At 37.3% G+C, this 24,186-nt stretch overlaps 1 protein-coding gene across 1 annotated transcript; it reads left to right on the plus strand.

Annotated features, from left to right (window-relative positions):
• Positions 1-234: 234 nt before the first annotated feature.
• LOC131577724 (WD repeat and coiled-coil-containing protein-like) lies at positions 235-14,343 on the plus strand. Its single transcript, XM_058835771.1, has 3 exons — positions 235-2,154; positions 10,847-10,967; positions 14,177-14,343. Exons 1-3 carry the CDS (start codon positions 235-237, stop codon positions 14,341-14,343), a joined length of 2,208 nt encoding a protein of 735 aa, XP_058691754.1.
• Positions 14,344-24,186: the final 9,843 nt, after the last annotated feature.

Below are 24,186 nucleotides of genomic sequence, written 5' to 3' on the forward strand. Positions count from 1 at the left end.
AAAGACCTAGCCAAAGCAGCTTTGACATGGATTTATACTTAGAAGAGCAGCTGCAGGCCTACAGAGAAGGAGTTCACAATACAGAGTCTTGGATTATTAGTGGAAAATAGCAGCTTGATGCTGGAAAGGAAGGGAAGGAGACATGAGAAAAAAATTTTCTCATGATGATCCGCAAGTGAATTCCATGGATTCTCTACTTTGGAACAATCACCATTAGAAAGAAAGCCTAAAAAGATGGACCTGGGAAAGGCAAAGCTGCTGAGAACTGGCCTCAATGCTTTATATCAAGCTATCCACCCTGTGCATGGAATTGCCTGGACAGATGGGAAGCAAGTGATACTGACTACTTTATACTATCAAAATGGAGAGCTGAAGTTTGGAGACTCAAGCATTGTTGGTCAATTTGAACATGTGCATGGGCTTTACTGGGGCCCATGTTGCTCTATAGATACCCCAGCTCTGCTCGCTGTTCAGCACAAGAAGCATGTAAGCATTTGGCAGCTGGTCTACAGCAGTGCAGAGAAGAAAAAGCCCTTGATTTCTCAGACTTGTGAAGTTGGTGAGCCATTTCCACTGCTTTCTCAGGGCTGTGTCTGGCATCCAAAGAAGGAGATCTTGGCTGTACTTACAAAACGAGATGCTTCAGTCCTGCATGCCGTTCGTACTGACAACACGCGGGTTAAGGCAGAGATCAAAAGCAGCGGACTCATTCACTGTGCTTGCTGGACTAAGGATGGTAATCGTTTAGTAGTTGCTATAGGCAGTGCCCTGCACTCCTACATATGGGATAACGCTCAGAAAACTCTAAATATCTGCTCCTTTTGCCCAGTTTTTGATGTGGGAGGTTATATCTGCGCTATAGAAGCCACTCTGGATTTCCAAATTGCTGTAGCTACTGAGCTTCCTTTAGATAATATCTGTGGTTTCAATGCAGGCATTGCATTTGATGTGCCCTCAGGTACAGAAGCTGGCTCTTTAATCTCACAGTCTGCTTTGGTGCTCGGTGATGAGGAATACTCCATGGACACACGAAGAAAGTCCATAGATTCAGATAGATCAGGTGTTGATTCAGTTGCTTCTTCTTCATCAGGTCCTGTGGATTTGACCCATATCCTTGCAAACCACCGTCGGTCTGATCCCAGTCCTCTCATTACTCTGAAACGCAAAGACTCTGCAGCAACAAATGGTCAGGATTCTTCTCACTTGATCTTGGTGACTTTTGAGAGGAAGGTAACGACCACCAGAAAAGTCACCATCCCAGGTATTCTGGTTCCTGATATAATGGCTTTTGACCTTAGAGCTCAGATTGTGGCAGTAGCCTCTAATACTTCTAATATCGTTCTGGTGTATTCAGTAACCTCTTCCTGCATGCCTCACATTCAACAAATCCAGCTGGAAAAAAATGAAAGACCAAAGGGCCTATGCTTTTTAACAGATAAACTCTTATTGATTCTAATTGGCAAGCAGAGGTTCCCTGAGCCTAATCTTATTCCATCTTCAAGTTCAGACAGGTATGTAATGCGTCTTATGGTCAAAGAATTGATGCTGGAAGAAAATTCTTCAGCATTGCCTGAGACTAAGCAGAATATGTCCTATAACTTTGAATCCTCTGTTAATATACCTGGAAGAAGAAAATTCTTTGAGAATCTTGCCACAGAAGACCAGCCTCAAAGCAGGGAGTTGTTAATACCAAGAAGCACAGTTATTCAGTCTCCAAGTGGCAGGAGAAGACTCATTGAAGAAGTAAAGAGCCCTAGTTATGAGCAGAGCTCTTCATCAAGTGTGAGCGACCTGGATGAAAAAAGGCTCCCAGGTGACTCCTCGGTGGCCTTGGAAACATTGGATGCTGAACCTACAAATCGCTCAGTGTCTCTCCGGGGTTTTGGATCACCTAGCAGGATTTCCAGCAGACCAACATCCCCTAAAGTGCAGTTCAGCGTGATCCAAGAAGCATCAAATTCTCCTAAAAACAACAATTTGCCAAGTGAAAGGGGAATGAGTCACATATCTAGAAATCTAGAGAGACTTTGTGGCAGTTTCAATGAGTTACAGCTGAGCCTTTCCGAAATAACGGACTTTGCTAGGAACGGGAGGAGGATATCTTTAGCCTACCCATGCTCCCAGGAACCGCCTGTCGTGCATGTCACTTACCAGGTAACATTTTGTCAATTTAGAAATACTGTGATAGGAACCAAACATTTTTAAACAATCTTGCATTTTTTAAACCGAGAGGATGCAGTTTATTCTTATCAACCCGTAAGAAATGTAACCTAGGTTTGGTATCAAGCTTAATCTAAAATGGAATTATAATTTTTCATTGGAACAGTAACTCAGGATGATGTGGATAGTTTAGAGGGTACTTAACATGGGAGATTTGCCTGTTTGTTCTTTGATCATGCACAATTGTCTTGGACACTGACTGATTTTGTGTGCATCTGTCAGGACAGAACAGAGCCAGAGTTGTTAATCTACAAAAGACTTATATTTTAGTTTAGTTCAGAGATAAGACAATGAATGGGGGGCTACAGTAGCTCACCAGAAATGTAATAACTTTAAACCTGAGCTCAGATCCAGGGTCTTAAGATAGACAGACTCACAGGAAGACTGAAACAAAGTATTGAATCTGAATTTATGGAAAATTTAAATGGACATTACATGAATTTGGCTTATTTCTAATTTGATTTCTCAACACTATTCTTTGCAAAATAAGATGTACTCAATTTGTAACCACTTAAAATTTTATGAAAAAAAAAACCCTCGAACAAACAAAACCCTTCCAATCCATGAATATGTAATTATGATTTCATTAAATCAGAATAAATATCAAAATTTCAAACCATCATGTTCCTATCTACCCTTGTTTTGGCAAATTTCCTCCTAACTTCAACAAGAATTTCAACTAAGGAATGTTAGTTGGGTAATTATTTCTATCTACTATTTTTAATATTATTCACAGGAATACTAACATTATACTGATCAGATTTTTGAACATGCTGATTGTAATGATACAACTGGTGTCCCTTTCAGGATGTAGATTCCAAATATAAATGCATTCTTATCTACTGTAACATAAGCAGCATTATGTCAAAATAATACACTGCATTATGATGATGCTGAAGCAAATTTTACTTCCTTTAACTGTAAAGGAAGCCATACAGACATCTAAGTACCCCTCCTTAAACACTCATTAAGGGAATGGTGACTCAATTCAAGAATGGTCATTACTTTCTAGTAATCATTTACTTGGCATTTAAACACATTCTGGTGTGTTGCGTTCTCTGGACAAAAACAAAGATTTCAATCTGAATTAGTCAATAATTTAACTTGAACACATTATACAAATTCTGGTGAAAAAGCAGCATGTCTATTTTAAATAATTTAGGATTTTATTGGCCAAGAAGCAAGCCCTTCTGTTCTCCAGAATGTTCAAATTAATTTTGATTTCTTAACAAAAATCAATTTATTTATTTAGCAAGCAGCCCTATTTCTAGGATTCAATTGAATTAACCTTTCCCAAGAGAAGTTTTATTTGTGACGTATAACATTAATCTAAGATCTGAAGTTGCTGTACACATGCTTGCACCATAAGTAAGAATTAGTTAACTTGTTATTTTTCTTCAGAAAGAACAACAACAAATTTAAGTGCTTCTAAAATACTGCTAGAAAAACTATGTTTAGAAAGGAATACTTATTTATCCAAACAGGTTAGTTTCACATTAAGCCAGCAGCAAGCAGTGCTAGCATGGCATTACAATGACTCAGAAAAAGTGCCACTAATGCCTTCCCACACACAGCTTTCGTGGGGAAGTCTCAGCTAATGCCTTGTATAGTTCAGCCCCTCTTCTGGAATCAAACAGGATCACAGCATGATGCCAAAAAATAATGAAGAGTAAACTTTGCAGAAAAGTCTACAGACAGGGAAATATTTGCTTCATAGGCAATTAATAATTTTCAGAGAAATTGTTGTTTTGATTAGTTTATATTCAGACATCTGAAACTTGTTCCTCCTTCAGGAGCTGTTTAGTGCACGGTGAGCTCAGAGACCAGCTGGGCTGTGGGTTCCAGCCAGACTCTGTGTTCACCGAGCAAAAAGTCAGGAAATAGCTTTATTGCCTTATGATATAAATATCAGCCAGTGGAAAACATTCTAAGCTTTAGGAACACTGCAGTCCAGTCAATAATATGGCCATTATCTTCCAGCTCTTCATGCCAAGTTCATGTCTTCTTAAGTGTCTCTATAATCCCCAGCACAGCAGAGGCTCAGTCTTGATTGAGAAATCTATTGTACTAAAGAATATCATGATCAGAACTGCATAACCATATTCATGCATTTAAAAAATAAAATGAAAGTTTAAAACATAATAGATAAAAATGTAGCAATAATTAACGAGTAGTTATGAACACTGTTTTGCAGAAGTGTTATTGACATATTTATGTGTACTTCCTGTTCTGCTTAGAAAACTAAAAACCCCAAACATTTATTACTTAATAATTCATAATGTCTGCTCATTTAACAGTCATCAAAACCTTTGTTTATCCTGTTAGTGCAAGCCTGCCTGTAACTCCTCTGAAGTCACATCTATGCAGTGCTACCAGAATTTGTATTCTTTGTAGTTCATAGCCATAGAAGAAAACCACGATCATTCACTCTTTGGAAATGTCACCGCACTATCACTTTTGTAATAGCATTCAGCCACCAGAGGTAACTTGATCATTCAACCCTGAAAAGCAAATATTATTGCTCTTTCATCACATACAGGCTTGTGATTCAGGGGAATGTGGGAGGGTAGACAGACAAATGCAATAAGAAGATATTATTTAAAAAGAAAAAAAAAAAGAGGATCTGTCAGATTTTTTTCTGTTTCATTTTGCAAAACGATATTTTTATCATCCTTTTCCCTCAGAAAAGAAACAGCTGCAGAATATTTAAACTAATTCAAAAGCTAATTACAGTGGAAATAAAGCCAATCTGGATCTCAAATTAAAGACATTTAGGCAAACCTCTCCAGGAGGAATAAGATTCATTTTAATCTGAAGAATATCTTTAAACTCCTACATCTTGTTCACAAGCAGTAGATGTCAAAAGTTTATATCACTGAGAGCATATATTGCATAATTAAACAGGAAATAATATCTTTTCAGCTATTGTCACAATGACTTTCTTTTCTTAGCACTCACCAATAATTGTACACAAGTCAATTTGTACTTTTATAGTATCTTCCTACAATTTCCTATGGGAAACTTTAATGTCAAGGTCAGCTACAAAATAAACTTTTTTTTTTTAATACACATATCTGGGAGATGAACAGAAAGGATCCAAACATATGGCACTAAAGCTCTGATAGAAATGCATGACGTAAAGAATGGGAATATAAGGATGGCACAGTAAAATGAGAGAAGAGCAGGCTGAAATGATGAGCTGTAATAAGACCATGAACCCTTCCAAAATTCAAAGGGCATTTCTGACTCGGGCTGAGCGATAGAAAGTAAGTCATGAAAATGATGGAAGAGGAAGCTGATATGACTGCTCCCTGGAGTAAGAAACTAGTCAGCTATCCTGAAATTTATAAAGAAGAGATTTAGGATGACTGTAAAAGAAAGACCCGCAGTAGTCAAGAGAAGTGTGATTAATGCATGGATAACATTTTGAGCAAAGGTTGAGGAATTTGTTATGAACAAATTCTGTCAACAGTGTTCTGAAACTGATCAATAGCAGACAAGCAGGGTTTCTAGAGGAGACACAATTCCTTTTGTTAGAGCAGATGATTTGTTTGTTGGATACACAGGTACAAAAGGAAAGGAACATGCAATGTCAAAAATGAAGCCAAGTTTTAACTGCACAAAGAAAGTAAAGATCATACGTAAAGACCATGGAAGCACAAGCACAAAAGGTATATCTTAGATGACAATACACCTGAAACAGTAGCTGCAGAACTATTAACAGAAAGACAAGAGGAGAGAAATCCCAGCATCGTGTCACCAGGAATGTTGATGTGCCCTATAAATGCAAATTGCACTGGGATTTAAGCACCTCTGAGCACCTTAGATCTCTTCCAGCGTAAACATTTTACAGGCTTATGCTTCTCTGCCAGGTTAATTAAGGTTGCAATTGGAATGTCCCACATAAAGGTAAGGAAAGGAAAGACAGCAATATCTCCACCACAATAAAAACAGAATCTACCAGAAAGCAGGCAGGAGCCACAGCAGCAGTAGAAATAATGACAGAGAAGGGGAGCAGTGCAAGCTGTCAAACCTAATGAACACTACCTGTGGCAATGCTGCACAAGGCGCAATGAGAACGTAAATCATAATTCTCCTTCCTTTTCAATGCTCTCTTCCTTAGCTATTTAAGTGTCTTCTGGAACAGAACCCCCATATCTAGCTAATTTACTAGCTTTTTCTCATCCTGGACAATGAATATAGGGGCAAAATAAAAGAAAGCTGAGTAATGGGTACTAAGGTATCAAACCTGAATCACCAGTGGAGCACAACACAGTTGAAATCCTGGGCTTAAAAGAATGAAACCAGAAGCCTAGACAACTACAGCACTTTTCACTGTACAATGCATGTACTAACCTGATACCTATCCCTTATAAAAGAACAGATTATTAACACAAAAGAGATGAAGAATATTTAAAATACCTGTAGTTCAGTACGGTACTTGAAATCAAGCCACAGGGGAAATTATTTGTTCAACAGCAGGGAATAGGGATTAATAGAAGAAAAATAAGATAGTTAAGGAATTAACTGCAGGGGAGATAGGAATAGTTATATAATATAGAAGAAAATGGAAAAAAAAGTACTAGTGGATTTTCTCATGATGGATTTTCAAGCTCATGTAAAAGTTTCATTAATGATCTGCTGAATTACGCTTTTAAATCTGCATATGACATGCAGTCAGTAATATTTTTGATAAAGGATCAGGATTTCAGATCTGTAAATTGATGACTATTATTTAACATCTAGAATTAAAAAAACCTGAAATTAACTAAATGAACTAATATAAAGGGCATAGTAATATATTCCAGGATTAAGAGATGAAATTTCTGCTTTTGTACATGCTAAGTGACTACAAGATGATTGTGAATCCAAAATACAATACTGTTATGAGAAGATCAAAGGCAGTGTGGGGGCATATCAGTGAGGCACATCCTTCAGCAGGTATAGAGCACTGGCAACACAGCTTGCAGGTCTCATCTGAAAATCATTTCACATTCCTAGGCATCCATGGGCAAGACAGACACATTGAGACTTCAACTGATCGTTAACCCAATGTCAATAAAACCAACTCTGATTGGTAGCACATTCTCATTTACTTCACTGTTTCATCTATTGTTGAATTTAAGTTCATTGAGGTGATCTTAGCATGCAGGGGAGCATAGGCAGTGGTTTAGGAAATACAAGACAAATGAAGAAAAGGTCAAGAGGTAGAACCAGCTCCAGCTGACTGCTCAGTGGGGCCCAAAATAGGGAGAGAAGGCATATTCACTTATTGTGCAGACATCTGTGAGGTATGTAACATCTCATCCAGGAATCCTTTTGCCTTAGTAAATTATTTTTTTTCTCGTACCTATTTGCAATCCAAAATGTGAGTTTTGAAAGACAGTTTGGCACTGCTGTGATGGACTGGCTGCTTCCCAGAACACCCTTTATAGGTTATAAAATCTCATCTGGGCAGACTGACACAGGTGAAGGAAAACAATTATTGAATTGATCATTTATTTTTTCTGGGTTTTTGTTGAAGAAGAGTTGGACTTACTATGGAAAGTTGGCTAAAGAAACTTAATCTGAAAATATACACTAACGTATGTGGAAATATACTTGCTTCTTCTGTGATTAACATGTTCTTTGTCTACTAATAAACTTTGTTCTAGAATAAAGCAACCAACACAAGGGATTTTAATCTGGACATTTCAGGTTCTCTAATTCCTACTGAAGATAAATAACGATATAGCAAAAACAGACATGGATTTTGGGAAGAGGTGGATTAAATTTAGATTTGGCTAGAAAATTGTCTTTGGGTTAAGGCATGAAAGTGGGAAGTACCAAGGCAAGCTTTTAGTTGTACCTCTACCTCTGTCACAAATTACTTCCATGACCTTGACTAAATCTCTTAAGCTCCCTGTATAATGGTATGATCATCTATAAAAAGGGGTTACTAAGAGTTACCTGCCTCACAAGAAGGTAGAGGTTTAAATCAGTTAATCTGTGACATGTGTGTGAACACATTCCTCCAAGAGAAGGCACATTATCATCATTTAAACTGAGCATTAAACAAAAAGGCTAAATAATTAGAAGATTATAACAGAGAAAGATTCTTGACATGACAGAATTTGTAAAAAGTTAAAAATAAGTGTATAAAATGATAATTTTTATCATTATAAATAGAAGTATATGACAAAGACAGAGAAAATAGCACATATGACACTGGCAGTGACAAAAGACAAACAACCAAGTCTTGATCTTTCAGGTCTGTACTTGAAAAACTGTTTAGGATAAAACATAGGTGTTGTGTAATTTTGTGTATACAAAAATGTCTTTCATTCCCAATGGCTGTTCCAATAATAATGTGCAATGCTATATCAAAAACAAACTAAAAGAAAGTTGTCTTGAGTATACGTTTCCATTTAACTGATTTTAAGTCAAGAGAGACAGAGCTAGATTATTTTCTGATAACTCTTAAATTGAAGCATATCTATGTGGAAAACAGACCACTTGGGACTAGGCAATGAGCCTGTCTCGTTTACAGTCCATTTTTTTCTATAATTCATGAACTGAAGTTCCAGTTTAAATAAACTCTGCTATGTCAACCTGAACTCAGGAAAATGAAATAATTGTTAGATGTGCTAGTCTACAATCTGCAGCAATGACAAAGCTCTGCACAACTACCTGCACAGGCAAAGAGCAGCTTTGCAATGCCTATGCAAAGTACACGCTCACTGCTGAACATTCAGCCTACTGAGTTTTGGGGGTGTTTAGGTTTAATAGAATATAATATTACATTACTTGGAAATATCTAAAAATTACAAAGAATTTCTCTTATATAGTTACAGCTGTAACAAAAAGTCGCAATAGGTTTATGACTAAGAAAACAATACTTCCTTGATGCATTCCTTAGATATGTCCTTTATTAATTATGCACCAACAAATTTCTGGTTGTTTGGACTGTGGAAAAAAGCTGAGAAGACCCTTGAAAGTTGGAAAGTTCATGTTTTCAATGGAAAGATTTTTTTTTTTATGGTTCTTATGTATAAAAATCAATCATAATAAATAAATAAATAAATTACAAATCAGCCACAGACTATCTGCATGAGCAATTTATAGCAGAGTGGGGGAAAAGACATTTGCTACAGTCAGCAGACATTCTGATTTACAGTATTCAATGTGGTTGCATGACAGCACAGATACTGTGTACAGAAAAGTGAGAGGGATTGATTTAGAGAGGTTGTTACACAGCAAAAATGCACACGTTCACAGAGAGCAACTGTCAAAAGACACGACAATTAGAAATGAAGACAAGCATTACAAGAGACATTTATTTAGTCAAAGGTCAGATTTCTGTGCACACAAATAGAAGATGCAGTTGTGAATTCATTCAACTGTTAAGTTTTACATTAGCAAGAAAAAAATCAAGGGTGTGAAGTAGACACAGACAGAGTAGGACTAGAACAGGAGTTAGGATAGATGAGATCCTGTCATCCCATTCTGAAACCTTGGATCCCTTTTGAATATATGAAACAGAGGGGTCTGTGAAATTGAGTAAATAGACTGTTTATTCATAACAAATATGTAAAATCTGGGGGTATTGCAAATATAAAGATGCCAAAGAAAAATAAACTAAGCAAAACATAACACATGGAACTACACAGGGAGAAAGCATGTAAAGAACAAAATGAAATTTACAAATTAAAAAAAGTATACGAAGTATACAAAGTATAGCAACATTATTTAGCAATATTTAGAAGAAAATGTCCCATTCACATCTATTTCATAATGACATTGAGTCATTGGAAAATTTTCAATGTTAAAAGGACTTTTAAATGAAAGCAGACAGGAAAATGTAAATTCAAATATATATCTACTCCATGACCATAGTAGCTCAACTATTTTTTGTCCTTGTACCTTGAAGTAACCAGAAAGGTGAAACACAAAGATGTTTATTCTCAGGGCCACCTAAATTTCATGAAGCACAAACAAGCCACCTTTATATCCAAGTGTGTTCTTCCAGTGAATATCAGAGCAAATTCCAAGGCTTAAAATACATACATTCCCTCTCGCTCAAAGCAAGATCACAGGATTCCCAAGCTACCTTGCTGTAACAGCTTTTCAGAGAGACTGTGGCTGTGTCCAGTCTCTCTGCAACACTTCCTGTGCCAAAATAACCCTGAGGTTATTTTAGCAGGGTGGAATAGCTGCCCAACAGCTCTCAAACCCACCTACACATAGAGCTGAAACTGAGCAGAGTACTCATTTACTCTGACAGCATCTGGAACAACATTATTCCAGGAATGATACATTCCCTTCCACTAAACTGCCTCCAGGCAGGGAGGCCAAACAGACACACAGATGCCCACCCCAGGACAATACACGTACAGGGCTGCACAGCTTTGAGCTGCAGAAGCTCACACAGCAAAAACCAAAGAGACATTTTCATCCTCCTCATATGGGACTATGAAATTGTGCTTAGAATGGTACTGCATGATGATGTCATCTATAAACTGTAGACCAAAAAAGCAAAATGACTAAAGAACTGAAAGGAGTAAGAGCAGAGGAATGGTTATAAGAACTCGAGCTCGATGTCTAAGCCATTAACAAGATCTTTTCTTTTACATACATGCAAATGAAGAAAAGCTTTTCAAATGGATCAGTTACTGAAGAAACAAAAGATGTTCTCCTCTGTGATGGCAAGATCCATTTGAGTTTAGTCCAGCAGCTGTTTGATCTGCCTGTTATTGAAATGAAACACGGTATGTTCTTTTTATTTCTGCTATCTGGTTTTACCTGAGATATTTAGCATAAAAGAGGCATTTGTGATAGAATAATTACCCCAGACTTTAGAAAACTGAGCTAACTAACTTTTCTGGAAGTGTGTGTTTTCCCATGTCTGAAATACAGCAGAGTCTCTTGAAATAATTTAAATGCTAATTAACTGCAAAGCTACCTATTAGCAGAGTAATATGTTTGTGCCTCTGCAAAGGAAGGTTGAGAAAATAATCAGTATACTGTGATACCTGGAAGTGGAATTACTTTCCTAAAACCTTTTGGCATTTTGCTTCACCCATTCTTACTAGTCTACATTCTTACATTCACCCATTCTTACTACAGTCTTGGCCCTAAGAGCAGAGTATAGGTTGGAGAAAAATTCACTCTCAGAATATGATATATATATATATCTATATATATATAAAGTCGCATTTGGGGTTATTTTAATGTAAGATAAAAAATTAAGCTCAATGTTCCTATTTGCCAAATTTCCATTTTTACCACCTACCACTGATTAACTCATAAAGACAGATGCCACAAAGGGAACTCTGGCCCCAGACTGGCCTCTGAATTGCCTTGTCCCTGTCTGTTCCTGTGACACCTTTTCAGCAACATGCACTCTGCCACTTCTTAGCCATTTCTCTATAATGCTTCTGATGGCTTTTCTCATCATAGACTACTATGATCCTTTCTGAGGTAGTTCCAGAAGACAAGGAAATGCAGGTTTCATATTTTTGTCAGGAATCTTCCTTGACTGTGCAGTGCACTGGAAGCATATATGAAAAAATCCTACTTGCTGCTGAGATCTGAGCTATTTCCCATCAGGCTTCTGCAGCAGCATGATGCAGTGCTGCAGGGTGAGGAGGAGCTCATTTTTGGCCTGTATTTCCAGCTCTTGATTTTAGAAATAAATGCCCATAATAAACAAAGGGACTGAGAAAATCTATATTCAGCTCTATAGAGCAGTTGAATATTTAATTAGCAGAACACCTCTCCTCAATTTCACGTATTAGACCTCAGAGATATCAAAAAGATAATGTCATAGAATCATCCTAACGTGTCCCTCTTTCTGCTCAGATTTCTGATATTGAGTCTGTATGCTTACAGCAAAACAAAAAACTGAAACAACAGTGTTTCTAAAATTCACCAAAATCCTGCAAAATTATGATGTTTGGAACAGAAGCAGTTGTGTAGCTCTTTATTCAGTTCTACATGGTACTTGCTTATGTTCCTAAAAGTTTCTTTGGACACAAGACATAAATATTAAATGTGAAGTTTAAAAATATCATTCCCGTCCTTTAATACTATATAATTAAAGGGTATGTAATGAAGAGTATACTTGCATTATAATGACAGCCTGGCATTTTTTACTATGAGTAAACACTTAAGCATTAATAGATTGGAGGGAAAAGCTTCACAACTGTAAGTCAAATTCATGTCCACAGCAATGCTGTTAAGATCATCAGAGTTAAAAGAGCAATGAGCTCGGCCTCATTGTTTGCACTGTAAGCCCAGAACTGTAATACCATTACCTGTGCTAAACATAGTCTGTCATGGAGTGCCCTGGCAGCAGCACACAGGAGTCTCTCTTTTTGGAACACCATCATAATAATTGTTCACTGTAAAAGGGACTACACTCTGCACATGGCGTTTCCATTGAAATATTCCATGGGATATGCTTCCAAGCAAGTGTTATCAATGACACTGAGAATTCCCAGTATTTCAATGGACAAAAGTAAGTCTCAAGAGTCTGACACAAAACTATGCTTCATCAATTTGATGAACAATGGAATATCCATTTGGACCATAGAACTTCTACTTTCAGGCCCACTGCTCACAGAATCTGAAATCTGTTCAGATTTAGAAAGAAAGTATTAAGAGCAGAAGATTAAAGATTCATGGTTTGGAAAGACAATCTTCTTATGATGTAACAGGTGACATGAGAACATATAACCAGCCTGGAAAAGTGCTTTGATAGTAGTTAAAGAAGGGGAGATTTACCTGCTCCAAGAGCATGCTTTGTTATGACTGACAAAAAATAAGAATGGTTCACTTAGATTTTCCAGAGTTCCTTTTTTTCACATTCAATTTCAAAAACAGTTTTATATCCCAAAATCTAAAATCCCAACACAGAACCTATTGGGGCTTTGTTTCCCTCATATGGCAGCTAATGCCCCTGCTCAATAATGACAGAATCACATGCTCTAAGGAAAGTGTGTCATATAAGGGCTTCCACAACGCTTTTAAGGTGCCACGGGTTTTTTTCCCATAAAGTGACACACTTGGGAAAAAGAAAAAAAAAGATAAAAGAGAATTTGCTCTTTTCTATGAGAACTGCAATATCCAGCCAAAAAGAAAGCCAGATGAATCACTAAATAAAATAATAATTTTTAAGCCAATTTGCTAAGAAAAGTAAAAACAAAGTGGGGGGAGGTTTATTTTCAATTTCTATGCAATACAGAAAGAGAACCTAAATGGTTTAGAAGTCTTTTGGTTTTTAAATCTTGTCTCTTTTTTGTTTTCAGAAAAAAAAAATATTTAAAATGCCATCCATATTTTGTTCATTCTCTTTAGAATAAGATTCAATAAATAATTAAAAGACATAAAATTTTACCATAGCAGCTTTTGTAAATCATATTTGTAAATCATCTTCAAGGTGTAACTTCCTTCTATTTGCTATATGAATTTGAAAACATATGGAAAAATCTTGTTTTGACAGTAATGATCTGGAGACCCCTACTCCCTTCTAGAACAAGCACAATCATTTTTGTTGGCAACTTTTCCAGTTTTTATAATCTCTTTGTCATTTGGGTAGAGCAGATGAATGAAAAGGATGAGCAGATGTCATTAGAACAAAAGTCAGCATGGAAAGGCTGGTGGAGTTTTCAAAAGATGAAAATACTTATAGTTTATTAGAACTAGCAAAGATGCACCTTGTGTTTGAACTTAATTTAAACAAGGGATGAAATGCCTCAAACCTTGCAAGACCTTTAATTTAGCCCCTCACCGCATTTGCACAAAGGTGTGTTGAGCATGGATTGTCAGACCTTAATGTCATTAGTGTAATAAGGCTTTAGTGCACAAAAAGAAAGCCTGCTCTGCCTACGTGCTCACTGACTTTTAAAAACGTGCTTCTACATTTACATAACCAGATCAGTGCACTCATTTTCTCTTTTTGCTTAATTTTTTGTAGGCTCTTCTTGGATTGTGCTCACTGCAGACAAGGACGGCTTTGTGCCATTAATATTCAAAGCCACACAAGAGATAATCATAAGGGATGGAACTGACAGTTCAGAAGTCTGTGGAGGTCACTCCCACAAAAAAAGCATCCCAATGCGACCACCAAGCAGAGTGACATAATTTCTGAACAAAGAACCCAAATGACCTTCTTTTCTCCTACAATACAGAGACATTCTGTGGTCTCAGATACAGAGAGACTAGAAAGCTGTCTACACGACTTTCCATGTACTGAAACTGTAAAATCTGTGGCAGGGTTACACTATAGCTACATCCTCGGGTTGGCTGAACCCTCACAACTTCTTCTGAAGGACTGGACCTACAGCGAAGTTCACCGCTGCTGCTGTTATTAATGGCTGTCATGGACTGGAGCAGAGAGACGACTGTCTACTTTGATTGAGGTCAGGATGTTCTTGGAGGAACAGTATAATGCTAAAAATCATGCAGTAACAACAAATCTAGCTGGTGCAGGTGTACAGTCTCCATAAAACTTGAAGAAAATACAACTGAAGAGCCTTTTTATTCATTAAGGAAAACCAGGATAGGGAAAAAAAAAGGAAAATTGCTTCAGGCTCTCTTCTGTTCCAGCTGGGTCCCATGGAAACCTGCAACAATTTCAGAAATGTCTAATTTTTATATGAAAATGCTCTATTACCAAAAAGGCTGCATTACTGTCTCCTGTCAGTGTCTTACACAGCATGTAAATTTATACATGCACACAGAAGAGAAAGAAAAAATCTTGCAAGATAAATTGAGGATCAAAGACGTTGAATGCAAATTTCATTTGGCTAAATGCAGGTGTATACACTGAACCTTTCATCTACACTCCTGCACGATCAGTCAAAAAAAGGAAAGCACTTCTATAGCAGATTATTTATGCCCTAACAGAGATTTCTAAAACCGATTGTGGTGATCTGTCCCTATTAAATAAATAAATAAGTGCCTGTTCCTTTCCACTGACTTCAAACACAAGCAGGAGGACTGGTTTGAACACAAACATTTACATTTAGCCAGGTGAACCTCAACCTCAGAGACAAGAGACAATACAGATACAGGTGAGAGTCAGGCAGGCAGATCCATGGAAACTAAACTGTTGTGATTATGTGATAGAAATAGGCAAAAGGGAAGAACTTAATGAACTCCCTAATTTTTCCTCATTAAAATGCAAAGAGAAGGATAAAGTAGAGTGAGCAGCCATGTGTGCAAGGGCATTTTGTACTGCTGGAACCATGGAAAGGTGTGCCTGCTTCTCCCTGTACAGACAGGGAAACAGACTAGGAAAGATACTTAAGCTACTATTAGGAGTTATTTTTCCTACTGTGCATTTTGGGTCTTGTTAATACTCCTGGGGAGTCTTTTTTTCCTGTCCTGGGAACTGTGGCAAGCTCATTCATAGGGCACAGATACTAAAATCCAGTTACAGCACTTCACTCCATACAAACAGTGGGTCGAGACAGTAGATCTGTGCTCTGAAGGACCTTAATGGGTTTGGAGGTTTGGCATTAGTACCATTACAGTGATGCAGCCAGGAATCTCATAAGGAACAATTTCAGTTCTTGAAAAAAGTAAACACTTTCATTTCACGGAATTAAATGTTTTCTTCATGCAAATAGCCTCCCAGGGACAAAGGAATCATCATTCTAAATCATCTACAACCACAGACATGCAATACAGCAGAGTATATTTGTACTACCTTGTTTGCAAAGATCTCTTTAAGCAGCCTCAAGAAGCATTCATGATTGTAAAAAAAAAAAAAAAAAATACCAAACAACAAATAAATATGACTTTTTAAGTATTAAACACATCATTTACTTTATATTTATTTGGTTAATTGGAGTTTGTGCTTATCTTCATTAGAATTGTGGTTAAATGGGTTTTTGTATTACTACTGCTTTAAGAATTTTATTTAAGTGATGCTTTTCTTCACTGAAATCACCATAAATCACTGAAATCAAATAACTAATACAGAGGTTCACAGATATAGCGTGGTGAGGGAAGACATGATCAGATTTCCAAAGGACATAGCACATTTCAAAGCAGCAGATGTTTCTAATCCTGCAAATACCTTTGATTAACATCCTTGTGTCTCATAAGTGTTGGGTATTTACAATGCTTATGTTATGTCCAAGCAAAATAAAACTTAATTATAACTAACTAGAATAAAGGGAGGATATATTTTGGAGGACTACTTAGGCTCAAATAAAGGAAGAAACTACAATGAAATTTTTCTCACAAATATTACCTTCTATGGGTGATAATCTCATAGTTTGGTCCACTTGAATCAAAACACAGAAACAGGGGAACTCTGGGAAGGTGAAAATCTGAAGTAGCAGAGATCAGCAAGTATCCAGGCATTAAAGATCTCTCAGAACTTATAACCAGACATTTCTTTGTCATTGTGTCATACAATCATTTTAGTTTTCCATGCATTACTCTTCTATAAAACAATCTGAGTGTTGAGGAGATGAGAAATTAAAGGAGATTCTTGGAACAGCTATCAAAGTTTGGTTTGGTTCTATTTGGTGGAACTAAAAAAGGACAAATATTCAGATGACAAAGCAATTGGTTTCAGGGAGTAACTAGTTGTAAAATTAAAAACTTTAGTTCTGTGATTCTTAATGAATTCTAGATTTGTTACATTTTGGTGACATTGTTTTCCCTCCTGTATGATTCAAAGATTAAGTAGGAGCCAATCTACCTAAGGTGCCGTCATCACCCAGCACAAATAGTCTGGTAACAAACAAGGACTACAGTTTATCTGGTTAGACACTTAAAATTTTATAGGAAGGCTTTGGAAAAAATGCTATACATCAATTAAAATTGTATAATGTTAAAGAACAGAACTGCTCCCACATTTATGAATACGCTATTATGTACATATGCTTGAAAACAAGTATTTAAATCATATAGACACACTCAAAAATGGACAACAATTGAAAAAATAAATATTTGTTTTCAGGTAATGATTAAGGAGAGCAGTGCAGTGCAGAGCTATTTTATCTACTGTCTATCACAGGGCTGTAAAATTAAAATTGAAAGTAACAAAAGCACTGCAAGAAGTGCTGAAGAGATTTATGCGAAGCAGAGGATAAATTTTCAGCTTTGGTTTGGATGGAGAACAGATGGAGAATCAGTGAAGTAGAGAGATAAAAGATGACTGTTCTATTAAGCACAAGCTGTACAGAAGATATTTGCAAAAACAGTGATAAAGGCATGTGGAGAAGGAGTTTGTACTAAACAAGTTGAGCAGAGAGGGGGCTGTGAAAAGGAGAAAAGCGTAGACAGAGAAGCATTCACCATTCTCCCCAAATGCTATTTTACAGGGCCAAAATCGATCAGTTTAGGAAAGGGGAATTGTTCAGATCATCTAAATGTCATGAAGTGCCAATCCTCTTTTATAGCTCCTTCTTTCACCAGCAGAAAGGACAGTCACCAGACTAGACTGTCACCAGACTAGAAAGTCACCAGAAAAGGCAGTGTCCTCTGGAAGAATAAGGAGACTACTGACGCTAAGCTCGTGTCCAGAGTCACCCAGCAGGGAAGTCTGTATTCTGTAATTAAACCAGAGGAAAGCCAGAAAGACTAGGAATTAAATTAGAAGTGGAAGCAGAATGACAACACTCAGTATGCCAAACCAGTGGCACTCAGAAGTCTAAATGGGGTACCAGCTCCTCCAAAACATTTCCCCTGTGGGGGATAAACAACATACCACAAAGTCTAAATTTCCATTTTAATTACTCTGCATCTTTATCCAGCACATTCATATGCATCCCAGTGTATTTTTAGGAGTTGCTACAGCTTTACTTAAAAGTACAATCTGTTTCAAAGTTAAAACTTACCTTACACTTTCCATAAGTTGCCTGCTAAGCATGCAACAGTCTCCTTTCTTTTAATGTTTGTTTTTTATGTATTGGCCCACTTGAGAAAATGCTAACAGAAGTTCTGTATTCCACATAGGCTTTTTCTTTTTTGATTTTGTAAACGGTATCATGAGAACAATAATAAAACAATATACGAAGGAAATCCAGCAAAATCAAAGTAATCTGAAATTCTGCTGGCCAATTTATGATGATGACTTTGTACAATGAAATATTATTTTGTCATTCTTTATAATAGCTAAAAAGTGAGAGATCACAGCAGGAAGTGTATAAAGTAGGCCCTGAATTACACTCAACTAGTTCTTCCATTTTTCCCTCTATTACTCTCAAATAGTACTTTCTATACCTATGTGAGTTTCTTTAATATCTTTTCAGTCACTGAAACAGTATCAACAGACCCATCAAGCCTAACTTCCTTTCCCCTGGTTCTCATTTTCCTCTGTATTTCCTATTTCCAAGCTTGGATAATGAACTTATTTTTAGCTATTTTTACTTTCAGGTTTTCCTTCCTTAACAGAAAACCACAAGCCCTGGACTATTTTCCCACTCAAAATGTAGCTGAGAAGTCCATCTCTCTAACCCCAAACAGTGCCAGTTATTCTGCAGTAACTCCTGTCAGATGTTTATCTAACTTGTTCTTAAAGAACCCAACATACAGTGCTTGGTAGCACTAACCCATCCTGTAGAGCTGACCTGACATTTAAGCATGTGAAGTTAGGCAAGGTAAATCCCAGGAGTTATGAAATTTCACACATGCAAGTATTTCTTTATTTTCCATTGTCACATGCAACTGAAATTAACTTATGTGTAACGTTAATAATACTTTTATATATTTATATATATAAACGTTATGGTTTCTTTTTTTTTCAGTGACTGAGGCAATTTCACAATCTTGATGTTAACTGCAAACTCACTTTGCTGAGGTTCATTAGTTCCTGACACTATTATTATACAATGGACAAGGAGAGAGCTGCCATTCCCCCCCAGCTAATGACATTGATGTACCCCTCATTTGAGTCTCCAAAGTGAGAAAGATTCACCCCTCTTGTGCAGGTACCATGGCATCTTAGCAGCCAAGGCAGCACACAGCCAGGAGAGCATCCAAACACCACAGGGTGACACAACAGACAAACTGAAATGCTGGACAAATGCAAACCTTTAGTTCACTTCAGAGGCAGCAGTCACTTCCTTCCAATCAAACACGCTTAATACATTTTAAAAATAGAAAAGACAGTATAGAAAGACACAGTTCTTAAGCATTATTTTATAAAAATAGTACAAAATTCACAATAATTTACTAATTTCAGCCGTTAAAAAAATAAACTTTTGCAGTGTAAGAAAAGCTCTGATGCCCTTTTGGAAATTTAGCTGGAGACAAAGTTTTCCAAAGCAATACTGGTGATGTGACAAGACTCTTCATTCTCCATTGGACCCCACTTCATGCATTCTTCAGTCACTGGATGGAAATACACAGACCCAAACATTTATGGGGCTAAAAATTCCAACCACAAGACTTTTAATGTGGATCCATTTCTCAATCCAACCCACAGCTCAGCTGCACACTTGTGCCAGCATAGAAGGCACACAAACAAAAAACAATATGCCACATGACCACTGCTATTGTAGTTCATTTCTTTTATCTGTCAGTGAATTCTGTGCCTCTCTAAATATCAATAAATTTATTTTTAATTGTCACACTTCAGAGCATTTTCAATATGGCTCACTGCATTTGTTACATGTTTCCTACCTCAGACAGCACAAGACCATTTAATTTGTGTAATGCTAATTTCTTCCCTTGCTATCTGTCCCTCAGAAACTTACTTCACCTAAGCAAATGAAGAACAGTCAGAATATTGGCTCCACTGCAAATTAGTGTCAAAATTTCCCTTGAACTTTAAACAAGTCACAATTTCATTCAGTTTGTAAATATTCTTATGCTCATGTAACTCATATATAGCTGTCATCTCCATTTCCATGTCTACCCTTCCTCATTAACATTTTATTTAGATATCAATGATATTGTTATCAGCACAAAATGTAGTTACACTGATCTTCATTGATACACTGGTATCTGAAAACACTTGTACCTCTTAATGGCATAAAAGAAAACTGCAAACGACAACAGTGGGCCAGAAATGCAGGATTAACCCAAGCAGCAGCGAAGATCAGAGAAATGCTTTGCAGATTAGTTACATAAAAGAAAAATAGAAAACATATCTGTATAGGACTGAATTGTTTATAGGCAAGGAAGGGTTCTCACAGCAACACTTACAAAGAATGAGAAAAGATGTGTATATACATGGCACAAGGAAAAGGGAATCCAGATGCCTACAAGAAAGATTAAGATTTGAACAACCCCCTTCATAAGATATTGTTAAATATCTCTAATTACATGATTTGTATATCATCATGGTTCTGGATTAGCCACAGTTACAAGGATGCGCAATTTAAAAGAAGATACCATTTGCTCTGAAGACATATGCCTGGGAATGTCCTTGCAAAGATTATTCCAAAGGAACACTGTCCTATCAAAAATCCTTCTTTACAACATGGCTGGTTTACACAAATTAATTTTAAAATGGGAAGACTCTTAAGAGGCTATCTTATTTTCAATATACATTATGCTATTCTGGTTTTGTGTGCTATTTATGGTATACACCAAACTGAGCAGTCAGGAGACTGATTTTTACTTTGTAGCACTTCCACAGCAGGACAAGAATATTTGGTTGATGTACAGCTTTATTCCAGTGTCTTTATTCCATGTCTGGAAGGTCTGTTTTGACTATTCACAGTTTAGATCCTTGTTTGGGGCAGCTGTCTATTAAATACTTGAAAACTGTTCTGTCCATTAGGTCTCCCTTGAGTCTCCTTTTCTCTGTGGAACACCACTGTTCCGTTTCTCTCATAGACATCCACCCTGGATCTCGTTTCTCTGCCCTATGCCAGCATGCAGTGTCTTTCCTGAACTGCAGCAGAGTGGGTAGAACTCAGCTGAAGGCCTGTTTCAGACATGGAAAAGCACTGGTGCAGGTTTTTGCACACAGAAAAAATAAGCTGACACAGCGTGAACCACTGCAGGGGGTGATAAATATTCCTGTCTGAGTTTTGTACATTTCCCATGCCTTCTTCCCATTGTAGAAAACAGCCAACTATTTGAAAACTAATATAAACAACATCCTGAGTCTCCTTTGTCTCTACAACCAGTGAAGTGTTGTACCTCTGCAGTACAAACTGCTAGGGCAGGCTTCTGGAGACCTGAAGTGGTAGCTACTTTAGGAGAGGCGTGGTAGCTACAGCTGCAGAGAAAAGCAGCAATTCCTACTCTGTCACTGTTCTAATCCCCAAAATTTGCACTGATCCTCTCCATTCCTCAAAGCCTAGACCCACAAGGAATCCCCTGGAAGACTATGCTACAGAGCACAAATTTCATTTTTACCTGTGTTGTGGAAATACTGTGACCCCATCTGGCTGTGCTCAGCCAAGCCGAGCAGACACAAGGATCCTGTTCACACACCCCCCAGCACTGTCTGACTTCTTCTGACAACATGATATCGACTCAGGACAAGGACAATTTTCTGCAAAATTGCTCATCTTATATTATTTTCATTACTAATCAGCTCCCAGAATGAAGAAGAAACATTTTTAATCTGATAATAAAAAACTCATAAAACATCTGTATCTTTTAGCTACCAATCTTAGGCTTTACCACATCATATTTTAGAGACATGGTAGTGCCTCATTAAGTTTTCCCATTAAGAAATAAAATTATGAGATCAATTTGCTCATTCAGTAGTGTGCACAGACTACATTAAATATATATATATATATTTAATTATGCTTATGAAGCTAAGAAAAAATGTCTTCAGATTACTTTTTTCCCTTGTAACATCATGTACTTAAAATGTGTACAAGTTCAGTAAGAAAGAAAAAATCTACAGAATTAAAAAGTAACTCTACATATCACACCCATTTCACCTTCCTTCCCTGCCATTCCCCCCCTCTAGAAGGTATTCATAACTCTTCTGTCTCAGACTCTCCTATATTCTTATTAACATTGTGTTTCAACTAATTTGAAATGCAGACACCCAAATGATACAACAAATTAAGTTATGAGAAGGCAAATCTGCTCTCCATGCAGGGCCTGAGAACAGATTAATGAGTCTGCTCAGTGTTTAAGGATAAGCCTGCCTCAATGCAATCACATGTTTTTAAAAGCCAAGATGTGTGCTTTAAAGCAGCATGACCACAGGAAACTACTTCCATAATTTCAGCTTTTTAAACACTTTTCCTTGCATAATTTCATTGACCCACTTTCTACCTTATAGTCTACCTTATATACATCTCCTGAGAGATTCTGCATCGTTAAAATCCCCAGAGTCACAGACACATTATACGTATCAGCAGTGAACAGCTTGGAAAGTCTGGAAAATAAAGAAGGAAAGAAAACAAGAGATGTTTATTTGCAGTACAGCTGATGAAGAATAACCACTATGCCTATGCACATTGTGGCTGTGTGACCAGCCACGGCTCATGGCTGCTGGCCAAGCAGCCTCCAGCCTTTTTCATGCTGTTCTACATGTCAAAATAACCCAGCTGTGGTTACACAAATAAGACACACACTGTTGGGCATGGAAATAAACAACCGGTGTAATAATAACTACCTGCACACCATTCTGGCACTCTGGTAGTGAGTCAATTCCATTTCAATGAAAATATTTTACAGATTTTCAACTAACTCCAAGTTTTTTTGTGATATTTTCAGTTTATTTGTTGAACTCTATTAGCAGTTTACATATCACACAAGTTACATGATGAAAATAAGTCTTTAAAAATACTTAATTGTATAATTATATGCATAGGAAACAGAAATAGACATTTACCATGAAAATGTCTTTGAGGCATTCTTAAACTGTGGTCTCTCTGTGGTTTAAATGTTTATTTCTGTCTATTAATATGGATGGTCAGTTTAAGTTTTATATTAAAAAAAGAAATTAAATAATTTCTGTTCAACATCATTCTTTGTGACACTAAAATTATAGTCAGAAAACTGTTTTTGACTAATAAAGGCAGTTGGTGGCTCAGGGTCCCAGACACCAAGTGACAATCTTGCTTGTCCAGACTCACCACTGACAAAAATGGCTATTATGAAGGTAAGAACAGATTAAACATTTGTGTAACAGAACTTCTTGGAAAATTGGCTTGGGCGAGCTGCTCAGGTAAACCGGTGGTGGGGAGGAAGGAGGTGGGAAGGTCCCTTTCCCAAAAGGGTTTCAAGGCCAGGTGGGATGGGGCTCTGAGCAGCCAGGTCTAGTGGAAGGTCTCCCCACCTGCTGCAGGGTGGTGGAACGAGATCATCTTTAAGGTCCCTTCCAACACAAACCATACTGACTTAGTATTTAAAACGGTATGTCCTTGGAAATCACCAAGTTTTAATGTGAAGATGCTCTGTTGGCAGCTTGTTCCAGTGGTCAGTCAGACTCCGAGACATCTTACATATTTGAATCTGTCCACGGCTCTTGTTAAACCTTCCTTCACTGACTTCAGAACATTTTGTGCTTTTTTTTCCCCTCTGTGCAGGCACTCATGCGATATGGCCAAGTCACCACCTAGTGTTCTTATTTTGCTAAGTGAGCTGCTTACATATTTGACCTTGCAACTATTTTAAGCATTTTTTTCCCTACACCTTTGGCAGTTCTTTTTATGGCATTTTTTCCAGTGTTTCAACATCCTATCAAGAGTGTGGGTTTCAAAAATGGTACAATGATCACACTGCTCTGCAGTGCTGAGGAGTGACAAAGTGGCACAGTCACACAATATGATTAACTTTTAAAAGGCCTCGGAGACTTACAATGAGCTATACTCAATGCAATAAATCAGGACCACATAAATTGTATTGGAGCAGTTCTGCATTGAGTTTAAATGCTTTCCTCATTTCAATGTGACCGCTTCATGGGATGTGATACATCACACCAGGGACCTGATATCCTCCTGTGAAGGCATCTCTGCTCTTCTGTGCCACTTCCTCAGGCCTCTCCAAGAGCCACATGGGGTGTGAGCAGGCTGGGGATGGAAGTGACAGAAGCAGGAC

The sequence above is a fragment of the Poecile atricapillus genome, chromosome 3 (assembly GCF_030490865.1).
Source record: "Poecile atricapillus isolate bPoeAtr1 chromosome 3, bPoeAtr1.hap1, whole genome shotgun sequence".
NCBI classification, from domain to species: domain Eukaryota; kingdom Metazoa; phylum Chordata; class Aves; order Passeriformes; family Paridae; genus Poecile; species Poecile atricapillus.